At 47.3% G+C, this 15,677-nt stretch overlaps 1 protein-coding gene across 1 annotated transcript in view; it reads right to left on the bottom strand.

Moving 5' to 3' along the window:
* Positions 1–356: 356 nt before the first annotated feature.
* Positions 357–15,677, bottom strand: part of LOC147706634 (cell adhesion molecule CEACAM7-like) — a 179,576-nt gene continuing 164,255 nt past the window's right edge. The window contains exons 6-8 of the mRNA XM_086933121.1: positions 11,724–11,756; positions 10,678–10,721; positions 357–1,147 (exon numbers count right to left, since the gene is read on the bottom strand). Coding sequence (XP_086789247.1) covers positions 1,135–1,147; positions 10,678–10,721; positions 11,724–11,756 — 90 coding nt within the window. The 3' untranslated portion in view covers positions 357–1,134. The remainder of the gene's footprint in view (positions 1,148–10,677; positions 10,722–11,723; positions 11,757–15,677) is intronic.

The following is a 15,677-nucleotide window of genomic DNA, read 5'->3' as shown; positions in this document are numbered from 1 at the left end:
CGAAACAAAGCTTCAAACTATTAGTCGTGCTGAGATAAAACCGGTGCAATACAAGTAGAATCTGTTCATTGTATCAGACAGGGTTGTTGCAGGGATTCTGATTAGAAACAGAACTATGCCTGGGGCCACAGAACATCAGTATGTCAGAAGTGAGTCACCATCCCACATCAGTACCTCTGAGCCCAAATCAAGACTAGCTCATAGTGCCGCACCTGCCCTCCCAACCTTTACAGAGTAACAGGTATGTTGGCAACCCAGAACACAGGCTCTAGACCCTTTCAGGCATCCGGTGGAAGGCAATCACCTTTGGTTAGCTCACGCATATGTATCCACAATGCACAGAAAAGAGACACGAATAAAGCTTACAATCTTTATTGAGAGTATTTTTGCAATAGCTGCTCTGCAATCAAAAGTAAAAAATGTGATTAGCATAATTAACAAACTGTACTCAATGAAAAGGCCTGGAATATTGGGAGACAGTGGTGCCTAAACCTACCCTCACTATAGAAGCACAGTGATATATTAGAGATCGCTGGACTTGTGGGGACCCCATCACCAGCATACATAGGAAGTTTTATTACATCTCAGGCAGTAGAGCTAATTCACGTGTCAGGGACTTTGCTTTGTCTGAATGTGTCCACTCTGTTTTTAAAATATTAAATTTAGATTTATATGATAAGATTTATCCAAGCACAGAGCAAATAAAGCACAGTTTATATCAACCTTGTAGGAAATGTTCTTTCAAATCCCAGCAGAAGAACTGAATAATAAAACATGTGCAGCCTATTTCTAAAATACATGTGCATCACAAAAACAAGCCGGTTCAAGCAAAGGCAGCATACTACCTTTAAGAAATACACAGTAGGGGTAGTCAACATATCAGAGAGGGTGGTACATAGTATCAGCCGTAGGATCTATTCAACGTATCAGAGAGGGTCACGCATAGTATCATCCGTAGGATCTATTCAACGTATCAGAGAGGGTCACGCATAGTATCAGCCGTAGGATCAATTCAATGTATCAGAGAGGGTTATGCATAGAATCAGCCATAGAAGGAATGCAGTGTATCAGGGGGTGATGCATAGTACAAAGTATTCCGTTCATCAGAGAGGATCAGGTGCACACACGTGGAATTCAGTTCTGGGGCCTGTGAGGAAGAAACAAAAGAGAGCATGAAGACACTTCTCAGACTAGGGTTGGGTTAGTCGTGAGCTTAGAACAACATTACAGGGTGCACATGTTCTTTAGCAATAAATGAACCATATTGTGATAGGAAGGCCCAGCTTCCCTTTAAACACGTAGGGGCAGATTTACTAGCCCCTTGTGCCCCTTTTACGCTGCTGTTGCGTCACTTTTGTGACGCAGCGGGGGCGCAAAAGATGCGCCATGGTGCGGGGTACTTACAACGTGACGCATCTGGGAGATGCGTCACGTTGTAAAGCCCTGCGCCAGAAGGAGGCGTTCCTGCGCTGGGGGGGGTGGGGGGCATTCCGGCACAAGAATGCCTCCCAAAAGTGGCTGAGTGAAATCTACAAGATTTCACTCAGTCACTTTTGAGCCCATGCTGCGTCAAAACCCTGCGCCTGCTTGAAGCCAGCGTAAGGATTGACGCAGCATTGTAAGAATAGGGCCCCCCTAGAGCCTTGCTGGAGCTGCGTAGCGCTTGCAATGCAACTCCAGCAATGCGCCGCCTTTACGGCACAGATGCGTCACGTTTTTGTCCATTGGTGCGCCACATTGTAAATGCGGCGCACCAATGTTGGCGGAGGCATGGCGCACAGTAAGTGGCGCATCCCTGCTAATATGCAGGGATGCGCCAAAACCATATACTAAGAAAGTGACATAAGAACCACAATTTGAGTCAGAAGAATGTCGAGAGGATGTAGATTTGCTGGGACTCCAAGTAACCACCCAAGGTGAACGAATAGGGACCCCACGGGGTCTGTGTGCAGTGTGGTGCCACTATGTGTGCTACATACACGTCTATATGCAAGTCACAGTTGGATTTTTAAAGATTAGAGACCCTTCCAAGTGCACCCTGAAGAAGCGCTGTGGAAGACGGAAGGTTGGAGAGCCACCCTACCGGTGGATACCATGGTCCTCCCTGCTTAGGCGCTACTGGTGAAACAAGTAGAGGCAGAGCCCCGATGGTCACGTGACCTAGAGCCCGTCCACTACTTAAAACAGACGACAGGCAACCCGCGCAGCGGACGCGCGCAGCTGGCGCGCCGAAGGCACGCCAAAGGCAAGCCCGTCTGCGCCTGTCCGTGCACGAACGGGACCAGGGGCCACGACCCCTGGTCAATTAGCCCCAGGCAGAGCTGTTCTTTCACCAGATCAGATTCTGGCGCTCTGCCCCCCCCCCATTCTAAAAGGATGTCAAATACTTTCAGCCAAGCACGCAGGTAACGAAACGTGCTACAATTGTAACTTTTCCTTTCTTAATTTTCAGCCTTCGCCCCCTCCACTATTAACTACAACGCACAAATCCCTCCCACTGCTCCCCTCAGTGAGAACTTTTCGTTCCTCAGTTTAAACTGTCGCTCACTCCCTAACCACAAACTAGACATTTTTAACCTTCTCTGCGATGAAAAGCCAGATGCTCTATTTCTCACATAGGCTTGGCTGCATGAGAGCGCCGGACCTAATCTAGCTGCAGCTCTTCCATCCAACTATGCCATTACTCAGAAAGATAGAGCACTGAAAACAGGAGCTGGCATCGCCATTATTTTTAATAACAGGCTGCAATGCAGATTTGACCCATTAGAATCCCTAATTGCGAAGCCCCCCTTTTCAAATTAGCACTCAATCCAAACTTTACGCTTTCAGGTTTGCTTGTTTATCGCCCTCCTGGGAATCCGACACCATGGGCCACCACCTTCCCCAGCCACATCACCCCTCTAATCTTGAGCTCCAACATTTTTTCTCTCATTAAGGACCTAAATTTACACCTAGAGGACCTCTCCAACACAACATGCTGTAATTTCATTGACGATTTAGCTGCCCCAAACATCAGCCTACTTAACTCTTGCCCCAACACAAAGCAGGCCATCTGTTGGACCCAATCTTCTCCAGTCTTTCCGAAATTACTTGCAATCCTGCAATCCCCATTTGCTCGTCGGACCACTTTCTTTCCAATTTTAGCCTCACTCTGCCTACCTCCGCCACTCCTCCCTTTTCTCCTCGGACGACCTCTAAAAGGAACTGGAAAAAACTTGACCTAACTGCTTTAAATAACGCCTTATGTTCTGATGTCCCCTCGGCCGACCAACAAGCTGGCGCTCTTGCTTTAAAGACTCAGAATTGGCTTTCCAATGCCATAGATCTCTGTCTTCCTCTCTATCATAAAAAACCTATCAACCATTGTTCCCCAGCACCATGGTTCAATGACTCCCTCAAAGCGGAAAAATCCAAATGCCAAGCTTTAGAACGGAAATGGCGAAGAAGCAATGCACCTGACCTGAAACTCAGTTATAGCAAGGCTAAAAATAAATACCACAATTTATGCAACACGGCTAAAGCCACCTTTATTTCTAAAACCATCACAGAATCCACCAATCGCTCAAAAAGTCTTTTTGGAGTGGTGAAAGAATTGGCAGGCTCTAAAACTGTTGCTAACCCTCTAACACTTGGGGCTCGATGTAGGTAATTTAAATTTACTGATTCGAAAATACAGAATTTTACAGATTCGGTATTTTCGAATCGGTAAATGCTATGTAGATAAAAAATCGGTAAAAATTACTGAATCGTTAAGATTCAGTAATTACTGAATCGGTAATTGCCATTCATTCCTATGGGCCTGGAGGCCCATAGGAATGAATGTCAATTACCGAATCAGTAATTACTGATTCGGTAAAATAGGGAAAGAGTCAATGGTGGCAGGGTGTCACTTTGACACCCTGTTGCAACCCTGAATAGTGTTTGTGTCTACATGTGGCACACATACATGCCGTAAGGGCATGTATGTCTGTCACATGGCACAGGTGTAAATGCACAGATTTGCATTTACAGAGGTATTCGTTATTTACCACCAACTAATAGTTGGTGGTAAATAACGAATCCTGTAAGCACAGAAGCACTCTTCAAAGTGCTTCCTACATTTCATTTACCGATTCGGTAACTACGGAATCGGTAAATGATGATTCGGTAAATACCAATTCGGTATTTACCGAATCGGTAAATTTGCCACCTACATAGGAAAAGCCTATTAGTGGTCGGTAACGGCCGATTTCGGCCGTTACAGACCGGTAATGGCCTTCCTGCATCTAGCCCTAAATGATCAACAGTGTGACAATCTTGCCCAAACTGCAACTTCAACATTGGTCTCACCCTCTCCAGACTCCACCACTCCCCCACTGCACGAGGTCACCCTTAAGCACTCTTTTCCTACAACTCATTTAGACTGTTGGCCACTCCTAAACATTGATGAACTCAAAATTATCTGAGACAAAGTCAAATCTGTCTCGCCCAAAGATCCACTCCCTATCCACATCTTGAAACAATTGGATACCCACCACTTGCAGGTGATTCTTAATACTTTAAATGCTTCATTGCTAGAATCCAGGGTTCCAGCACACTGGAAACATGCAATGGTTACTCCCCTTCTGAAAAAAACAGCGGCTGATCCTGAAGTTCTGACCAATTACAGACCCATCTCTCTCCTGCCTATTTTCTTCAAAATCTTGGAACAACTAGTCCATTCTCTTCTCTCACAGTTCACTGAAACCAACAACACTCTCCAGCCTTCTCATTCAGGTTTTCGTGCTGGTTTCTCCACAGAGACAGCACTACTAGGAGTCACTGAGAGGTTACGTCAATACCTCGATGCAGGACAGACAGTCGCACTTATTTTGCTGGACCTTAATGCGGCTTTGATACAACATCTCATGAACTGCTAATTCACACATTAAAATCGTCTGGTATTTGCGGCTCTGCTCTGGACTGGATTATCTCCTTTTTGAACAACAGCACTTTTCAAATCGTCTCAGCTACAGCTCTCCAAAATCCACACCTCACCTCATGGGGTACCTCAGGGCTCAATCCTTAGCCCACTTCTCTTCAACTTGTACGTCAGACCTTTGGCAGACATCGCGGACGGACCAGGCTGGTCTAACTCTCTTCACTTATGCGGACGATTCCCAGATTATTTTTCCCTCTCTAACTCCAACGCCCTGGCGCCATCCTGTCTCAAACAAGGCCTCAGGAGTATTTCCAACTGGATGACCCAAAATTACCTGAAACTGAATGGAGAGAAGACTGAGGGTCTCATCTTGGGCAAGCAGAGAGACCTTTGGTGCGCTTCTCACTGGCCGACTGAGATGGGCAACCTTCCCAAACCAACTAGCCATGTTCGGAACCTGGGCATCATCATTGACGACTCACTGTCCATGAACCAACAAGCTGTTAAAGTTACAGCGCGATGATTCACCATTCTGAAATGGCTGAGAAAAATCCTATGGATGCCTCCAGTCTCCACACAAAAAACCGTGGTCCATGCCCTCATTACATCGCGGCTCGATTACGGCAACATTCTTTACCTTGGCTCAAACAAGGCCGTGACCCGCAGACTTCAGCTGGTCCAGAATTCTGCAGCTAGACTCTTATGCTGAATCCCCAGGACCTCCCCTAGTTCTAGACACCTTCGTGACTTACACATTGGCTCTGGTTGGAGAACCGTATTAAGTTCAAAACCCTGAGCTATATGTTCAAAATCAAGGCAGGTACTGCCCCTCAATACCTCCAAACCCTTGTTCGTCCCTATGTTCCTTCACTTACGCTCCAGTAACATGAGCAACTTTGTTGTACCCAGGGTCAAACTCTCCAGAATGGGGCGGAGATCTTTTTCCTACCCAGGCCCTTCCCTCTGGAATTCTCTGCCTTCTAACATTCGTCAAGAAACTGACTATACCCACTTTCGCAGAAATCTTAAGACCTGGCTTTTTGATCAATAATTCAATCTGACCGCCTCATGTTTGTTTTGCTCCCTGTCCGCCATGTCCCCGGGAAACCCTTTTTGGGTAGCTGAGCGCCTTACAAATCCAATAAATAAATAAATGAATACCCGAGTTACCTATCCGATGGAAAACCGGGTGCATAGGTGTGAAGTGGTGTCGGAAACCCCCGTCAAACTCAGTGGAGGACTACAGGAAAGTGCTTCTGCTGGAAGAGGAGAAAGAGTCTGGAGGAGTAGAAACGTGGATTATTGAAGAGAAATACCTGAAAGCAGAGGACACAGTGTCTGTCTCACTTGGGGTGACCAGGAGACTTAGAAGACTGTTGCTTCAGGAAGGATGACAGTGACCTTGGCTCTGCAGCTGCGAGGACCAGGCGATGATGAGGACAACCAGGACCTGGATACGAGCTGTCCCACAAAGGATTTCACCACAAGCCTTGGCAAATGCAACATATACAGGAAGTCAAGAAAGGGCACAGATGGGTCCAGCAAGGTCCAGGAGACTCACCACAAGCAGAGGACTCAAGGCAGGCCCGAGTAATCAGTGAAGCCCAAAGAAAACAAAAGTGACTCTCAAATTAACCCACGGGCCAAAGGCACAGGAGTCGTGAGAGGACCTCAAACAGCTCACCAAAAGAGGCAGATCATGGTGCACATATTGTGGTGTGGCTGAAGATTCTGGTTAATGGAGGTGCTCGAGGTCGGGGCTACTTGGAGCCCAAAGTTCTTTGTGCAAAGATGTCAACAAGCCTTTGCAACTGCAGAGGGGACGTTGTACCCAGGGGTTCGGTTATTGCAACCCTCACAAGAAATACTGGCCTCAAACTTGGTAAGAGGGTAGATCAGGCTTCAGGAGCTGAGGAAAACCACCACGTGTGTTGCAGAGCTCTCGGAGTCCAGAGGGGCTCGGGATCTGCAGACCTGTTGACATAGTTGCTGTACCTACACATGCAGGGGAGCGGCTCCTTCACTCCAAGGGGGATTACTTTGATTGTCCTTTTTGCTTCACAGGCCTTAGAAAGTTACTGTACGGTGCACAGGCCCAGACGATGCAGCAGACTGGAAGGGAGAGGAAGTCAGGCCCAGACGAAGTCTAGCAAAGTCCAGAGTGCCGAGACGATAGAAGTGCAGTGGTTTCAGTTCTCAATCTTATCCCACTATGAATCCAGGGACCTGCACCCAGGTAAGCCCTTAAGCACCCAAGGAAAAGGGTTAGAAAGATTCAGGGGACCCACCCAGAGGAGGTTCTGGACAGGGGGAGGTTACTCAAATGCCCTTTGTTCAGTTTCGCTCCAGAGCAGGAGCCAACGGCTCCCATGACTGACTTGAACTGGACTATGCACAGGATCACTAAATGTGCCCCTCATGCAGACTTTCAGGTGCTGGCAAGCTCTCCCACCCAGCCCTAATACACTAAATCCTGTCTGGGAGGTCGTCACACCTCCTTGTGACAGGATGTCTATTGTTCTGCCTTCCCCTACTCAAGCCTGGCTCAGCAGCAAGAGGGCAGACGTGTGTCTCTGGTCGGCAGTAACCATTCTGTGCTGTCCAGAACTAGGAGTCTGGTACCGGGAACACTGAGAGCCTAACGGAGGGCTCTTCCAGGGCCTGTAATCATACCTCCTACACCATACCAAACATGATAGGATTAGTTGCAGCCGTTTTTTAGATGGTCATTGCGTGATTATGCGGTGCCCCTCTATATAGTACATGGCGGCTTCATTTATAATCCGAGAGAATGGACTCCGTAGGCTGCAGGGGTGTCAGGCAAGAGCACCCTCTCAATTAGAACCAAGCACCCTACCCTCAGGATTCTAAAGGTCTGCTATGGGTTGACTTATAGGTTTTGAGTGCAGTGACCCTTAGATATAGTAAACCTATATCTTTCGTAAGTGGTGCATGCACCAACTCACACAGGCTGCAATTGCAGACCTGTAGTTCCGTTTTGAATGGTCGCTCATGGGTGGCATAATGAATGCTGCAGCCCATAGGAGACCTCTGGGGTACCTATGCCCTGGGTAACTGGGCACCATATACTAGGGACTGACAATGGTACCCCAGTATCCAATCTGGGGTGCACCTAAGTACATAACTCAACAGTTTAAAGAGATAGTGGTTAGACTTTGGTCCTGATTAGCAGGATCCCAGTCAGACGAGTTAAAAACAGCATCACATCAAGCAAAAAGTGGGGGTAACCATAAACAGCAGATCCTGCTTTCCTACAATTACCTAATAGCGAATCGCAAATTGTGAATGAATGAATGGGAATGAATGCATGGGAATGCATTCGCAAATTGCGAATGCAATTGCAAGGGTGCCAGGGGGCCTAAGGCCCACCTGATGCACCCCCCCAAAAAGGTAATTGTGCACATGTGGTGCACACACATGCTCTAATGGCATGTGTGTGCGCCACATGTCACTTTGAAAAATTGATGTTGATGCTAATTAGCATTTCCTAAATGCACAGTTTGCATTTCGGAAAGGCTTGATGCATCACATTTAGGGAATCACACTGACCAGTTGGGTGAGGCTGGTGTTGTTCAGCTTCTACTGGAGGGTGGTGGAGTTAGTGTTGTTGGGATCATCGATGTAGAAATTATGGTCACAAATTAGGACACAGTGGAAGGAGTCGATGGCTAGGGGGGCGATGAGGTTGGAGAAGGCATTGCAGAAAGCTGGTCAAGGTTCCGGGGTGCATTTTATCATTGTCTGGGCATTGGTCTGTAGTTGGAAGTTGAGGTGTTCCATGAGAGGTGTGTGGTCTCACTTATGCATCGGATGGTTTCCTTTAAGATGATTGCAATGCCTCCGCTGTGTTTGTTACTGCAGTCTTGGTGTAGCCGTCAGATGCTGTGGTTGTGATGTCAGGGTTTGAGGAGATGTCCGTGGCCTGGTTGCAGAGTGATCGGGCGTTGAGCAAGATGCATTGGAGAGGTTTGTGTTGTGCATGGCCTTTAGGGGATGTGTGGTGCAGGCTCTTGTGTGGACTGGAGATCCTGTATTGCAGGAGAAGCAGCAAGGGTGGCAGGTGAAGAGACCTTTGGTTGCTCGCAGGGAGGCGGTGTAGCAGTTGTTGTTTTGGTGTGTGATGTCTAGGTCCAAGAGCTCCTCAGCACTGTAGTGGAGGGTGGCAGGATGGCTAGGGCTCCTGGTGCTGGGTGTGATCCAGGCACTCAGGACAGGTGCAGACAGGCATCACTTTTACCCGCTGTGTAGCCACACTGCAGCCTCCATTAAGTAGGTCCTGGGGGAGGGCGGAGCTCTGGGCCACAGGAGGAGGGAAATGGCAAAAGGAGGGAAACGGCGCAAAGAGGGAAGAAATTAGCAGAAAAAGGCAAACAGAGCTGAAAAAGACATAACAGAGTATAGAAAAACAGAGGGCAGGAAAGCTAGCAGAAAAAGCCAAAAGAGAGCAGCAAAAGGCAAAACAGAAGGTAGAAAAAAGCATAGGGCAGAAAAACAAGCAGAAAAAAGCAAAACAGAGGAGACAATTCAAAATAGAAGGCAGGAAACAAGCAGAGGAGGTTCAAGCAGAGGGAAAGTGGAGGGCAGCAGATCTACAAGGAAGTAGTGGACTGCGGACAAGCTGGACTGGAGTACGGTTACAGGGGGAGCAGGCATGAGGACCCGCTCCTTAATTTATTATTTAAAACATATTTTAATATAACTTAATGTTCCATTCCTATACAAAATAAAGTTAAACTACACAAACATAAGAAATTCAAAAGTTTTAGTTATAACTAAAAGTAAATTTGCACCCCGCCCAAACAGTACTATAAATCACAGACCTCTGTAAACAGTGTTGTGAACTTGCTAGCCAGACTACCGTCTACTAGTGAAAGCCACAAGTGCCCACATTTTATTATACTCATACGCACACTGCCCACCGGGGAACGCATCAGGGAGATCTGTCATCAGTGTGAGGCTGGTGCTGAGCCTTACTCTGTGCTGATCCACTGAGGTTGAACCATTAACTTATAGTCTTTGTACATCCTTACTCTGCCCCTCAGTGGATACATTAGGAAGCAGGTTGCAGTGTCCTTATTGTTGGAGACTGCTTCTGGTCTGCCTCATGCTTCCCCCTCAGTTACAGCCACAGATGTAAAGACGAACATTACAGTCAGAGGTTGCCCCCAAGTGAAGTCCTTAGGACATATGTACAGAACATTGTCAGAGGATGTGATAGCCATTGCTGCTCAGTCTGTAAACCTATCCCCAAATCCAGTCTCCCTAAGCCCACACATGATAGGACAGAGAATGTTGTATGCCAGGTCTCAGCAGTTATAGGGCCTTTTCTGGTGCAGTTCAGCTCTCTCCTGTTCACATTACACAGCTTAACAACTTGCCTTGCTGCCTCAACTGTCAGTAAATCTAGGCCAGAATGTTTTCCTGGAAGGGTGGCTTCCAGTACACATCTTATGCAAAAGAGCATGCACACATCTGTGCACCATAGTGCAAAGGTTGAGCGGTTCACTAGGCAGACTTTAAGAGCGTCGGTGCAGAGGAGGACAGCAGTAGCAGGCCATTTTAAATTCATACTTTAGCTGCTCTGTTGTGCGGTGCTAAAAATAATATATCTACCCCCCACTCTCCCAGAGTGGTTTATCGCCTCAGTCATTCTTTCTATTCATGTGATGCTGGGCTTTTTTATGGCTTTTCTATGTGGCTGAAGATAGTACAGATATTGCAGTGAGGAGAAGAATGTGACGTTTCCCATTGCTTACCTTTGCAGTTGGCCATATGTTGCCTGATCTCCATGCTTTAATGCCTGCAAGCAAAAGATAGGTATTAGGACACCTTCAGAAGATATGTTGATGGATTGTATTGAGATGGGCAGTCTTACTCTAACTTTTGTTCTGTGGAATTTATTTTGTTTGTTTCCTCTTTTGTATTTGTTATATCATTTCTCTTATATATTTTGGTATTGTATTCTTGCAGACAATGAAAGAAATCTTGTATATCACATGTCACTGAATAGGTGTGAATTCAATAAGTAGATGAACAGTGGACTGGATTCTCCTAGGGCCCTTGATCAGGGGCTTCTACCCCAATCAGGACCAAGTGATCCAACTACCCTATAGAAGCGATCTGACTTTGAGGTGGGATACTTCTAAGTGAAGGTGCCATCTTGTGGAACACCTCACCTCTACATGTACAACTGGTGCAGCCCACATTCTACCCGCTTACAGAAGGGATCCGACGGTAAGGTAAGATACCTCTCAGGGAAGGTTGTCTCATAGAACACAACACCTCTAAGTGTACAGTCAACAGTCTACTCCCCCACAGCAGAGATCCAACTGTAGGACTGGATGCTTCTCAGTTAAGGTTGTCATCTTGTGGAATATCTCACCTCTGAGCGCACACTTGGTGCCATTTATTGATTAGTTTCCAAATATCCTAATTCAGGCCTGGTAATATTTAGCTCTTCCTATTAAGAGTCCCTCTTTTTATTCCCACAGCACCAAAGGGCCTTTGGAGAGTTAATTAAAATACATTGTAGCCACATGCACATCTTTACAACCATGAAATGACATGTGCTAAAACTATTATACAATCTATAAGGAGACTACCCCAGCATATCAGTTCATAAGATTGTGTTTTGTAAGCTGAGATGGCCATGACAGAATAATCGAAAACCCAGGCCTTATTAACCTCCCACTGGATTGCGATACACTTACAGACGTGACCTAGTTTAGGAAGTGTCAAAAAATAACATTTATCTAATCAGAAACACCATTCTCTGCTAGGAGATGCTTTACATTTGCCTTACCACGTAAGTGCGGTCTGCATCAGGGGACTGCTCCTGTGAAAAAAAGATGAGAATTGGTCACCAGGTGACTAGATGAAGACAGAGAAGCCATACCCCACCTCTGGTTATCAGGTGACTAGATGAAGAGAGACCAGCCATTCCCCAATTCTGGTCACCAGGTGACTAGATGAAGAGAGAGCAGCCATACCCCATCCCTGGTCACCAGATGACAAGATGAAGAGAGAGCAGCCATACCCCACCCCTGGTCACCAGGTGACTAGATGAAGAGATAGCAGCCATACCATACCCTGGTCACCAGGTGACTAGATGAAGAGGGAGCAGCCATACCCCATCCCCGGTCACCAGGTGACTAGATGAAGAGAGAGCAGCCATACCCCACCTCTGGTCACCAGATGACTAGATAAACAGAGAGCAGCCATACTTCACCCCTGATTACCAGATGACTAGATGACATGAGAGCAGCCATACCACACCTCTGGTCACCAGGTGGCTAGATATAGAGGGAGAGCAGCCATACCCCACCCCTGGTCACCAGGTGACTAGATGACGCAAGAGCAGCCATACCACACCTCTGGTCACCAGGTGGCTAGATATAGAGGGAGAGCAGCCATACCCCACCCCTGGTCACCAGGTGACTAGATGACGCAAGAGCAGCCATACCCCACCCCTGGTCACCAGGTGACTAGATGAAGAGAGAGCAGCCATGCCCCAATCCTGGTCACCTGGTAACTAGATAAAGAGAGAGCAGCCATACCCCACCCCTGGTCACCAGGTGACTAGATGAAGCGATAGCAGCCATACCCCACCCCTGGTCACCAGGTGACTAGATGAAGAGGGAGCAGCCATACCCCATCCCCGGTCACCAGGTGACTAGATGAAGAGAGAGCAGCCATACCCCACCTCTGGTCACCAGATGACTAGATAAACAGAGAGCAGCCATACTTCACCCCTGATTACCAGGTGACTAGATGAAGAGAGAGCAGCCATGCCCCACCTCTGGTCACCAGGTGACTAGATGACGTGAGAGCAGCCATACCACACCTCTGGTCACCAGGTGGCTAGATATAGAGGGAGAGCAGCCATACACCACCCCCGGTCACCTGGTGACTAGATGAAGAGAGAGCAGCCATACCCCACCCCTGGTCACCAGGTGACTAGATGACATGAGAGCAGCCATACCACACCTCTGGTCACCAGGTGGCTAGATATAGAGGGAGAGCAGCCATACCCCACCCCTGGTCACCAGGTGACTAGATGACGCAAGAGCAGCCATACCCCACCCCTGGTCACCAGGTGACTAGATGAAGAGAGAGCAGCCATGCCCCAATCCTGGTCACCTGGTAACTAGATAAAGAGAGAGCAGCCATACCCCACCCCTGGTCACCAGGTGACTAGATGAAGCGATAGCAGCCATACCCCACCCCTGGTCACCAGGTGACTAGATGAAGAGGGAGCAGCCATACCCCATCCCCGGTCACCAGGTGACTAGATGAAGAGAGAGCAGCCATACCCCACCTCTGGTCACCAGATGACTAGATAAACAGAGAGCAGCCATACTTCACCCCTGATTACCAGGTGACTAGATGAAGAGAGAGCAGCCATGCCCACCTCTGGTCACCAGGTGACTAGATGACGTGAGAGCAGCCATACCACACCTCTGGTCACCAGGTGGCTAGATATAGAGGGAGAGCAGCCATACACCACCCCCGGTCACCTGGTGACTAGATGAAGAGAGAGCAGCCATACCCCACCTCTGGTCACCAGGTGACTAGATGAAGAGAGACCAGCCATACCCCACCTCTGGTCACCAGGTGACTAGATGAAGAGAGAGCAGCCATACCCCACCTCTGGTCACTAGGTGACTAGATGAAGAGAGAGCAGCCATACCCCACCTCTGGTCACCAGGCGACTAGATGACGCAAGAGCAGCCATACCACACCCCTGGTCAACAGGTGATTAGATGAAGAGAGAGCAGCCATACCACACCTTTGGTCAACTGGCTGGCACGACAGGCGAGCACAAAGTAGAAACTCAACCTGATCTTAGTTAAAGACCCACAAACATCTCATTTTGGTTCCGTCCAGACTCACCCTGAATGTGTGAGATGATTCCTGCACAACCAGGGATTCTGTTGACTCAAAGCAAACCATGTTGCATTTTTAGCAGCAGGTGAAATTACTGCGTTAACAGATTAAAAACACAATTACAGAAGCCCAGAATTCCCAATTCATAAAGGAAGCAGTGTTCTAATAAATCTGAATGCTACAATTGAATTAACACTAGAAGGTGAGGAAATATACTGGAAACATGTAAAAGATGTCTTGCATCCTATTTTTTGGAGATATTATCACACTACTAGAATATCTTCCAATTTTATTCCCAGACAACTCCATATTCCTTCATTACACGCATGTCCACGCTCATATGACACCCACTTCCTCGTTCGTGTATGAGTGAACACTCTCCTGTCTTGGTCTAATCACTATGGACTCCTCATCCTACCTTCCTCTACAGCTGCCAAGGTGCGTTAGGTCTGCCATGTAGTTCAGCTAATCATGTTCTACAACACAAATACCAAACACCACAAAACCACCAAAGCAGTATGAACTAGACATACACACATCAGCTAACTCTGGACACCGAAAAGGATCTTCCACTGAACAATATTCATTATGGAACATCCTTCCTACAATGATTACAATTCCCTTTCTGAATCTGAACAATATTGACAGACCCCAACAAAGCCATATTCTTTCAAGATGCTTCAACTCAACAGCAACGCCCCCAAGACCAGGTCAACATGCATCTTAGAGCCATCCAAATACAATGCATTGAAACATTTCACATGGTAAAATGCACAACATTGAATCACAGAAATGTACCTTCCTGTTAAAGTGCTCTTGCAGACAAGCACTGGACCTCTGACCATCCAACTCAATGAACTCAACTAACTCAACAAAATGGTAGAGCCCTCGGAACACCTGTCTATAGACGAAGCACTCTACAAATCTGTTAGGCGGCTCCTATTGCCTCGGCCTGTGTTAAGAACACGTGTGGTGTCCCTCAAGGTTCATCTCTTTCCCCCACCTGTTTACCATTCACATCAGCCCCTTGAGTCATGCTCTGCAATCCAGGGGAGTGAAGGTGTACAATTACGCTGACGACATGCAGCCGACCTTTCCAATTGACGAGACGGAGGAGTCTACGGATTCCTTCCAACGTACAATGCTCTTCATTAAAGACTGGTTAAGTCATAACTATCTCAAATTAAACGCTGATAAAACTGAGATAGTTATTTCTAATAATAGACTCGATCAGTGGAAGCCAGAACACTGGCCAGCTGACCTTGCCAATCTGCTTGCACCTTCAATTTGTTCCCTGTTCAATCTATCTATTAATACCGGACTATTTCATCGGACTGAAAGGTAGCTCAGGCAGAGGCTTAACAAATGCCCCTGCAGCCACCGCAGACGCCAGGGCCAGGCTTACTCATACTGGGGGGAGGTCCTCAGCCCCTGCTGATATGAGTGTGAGGGTCCATTCAGCATATCTTGCATGGGAGCCCCCCCATGTTTTATAATGCCACTGAGCTCAGGTCAGACCCAGAAAAGAAAGCCAATTTGGCATTGACCAATCCTGCCAGTTACCAACCCATCTTACTCCTCCCTTTGAATGAGACAATATTAGAGAAGCATATGAATAAACTATTTATAAAATAAAAGGAGGTAAATAGTATTCTAGACTCATCACAGTCCGGCTTCAGAGCATCACATAGCACCGAGACAGCTCAGGGAGTAGTCACTGACCATATCAAATGCTCTCTCGATGCTAATATACCATCAATGCTGGTGCTGTGGACTTGTCTCCAGCGTTTGAAATGGCATGTCATCCCAAGTAACTCTGGAGTCTTCATGAGATAGGTATCCATGGAGGAGCGGTACAGTGGCTTTCAGA

Source organism: Lissotriton vulgaris, chromosome 7 (genome assembly GCF_964263255.1).
Source record: "Lissotriton vulgaris chromosome 7, aLisVul1.2, whole genome shotgun sequence".
In the NCBI taxonomy this organism is placed as follows: domain Eukaryota; kingdom Metazoa; phylum Chordata; class Amphibia; order Caudata; family Salamandridae; genus Lissotriton; species Lissotriton vulgaris.
This window is presented reverse-complemented; position numbering and strand designations above follow the sequence as displayed.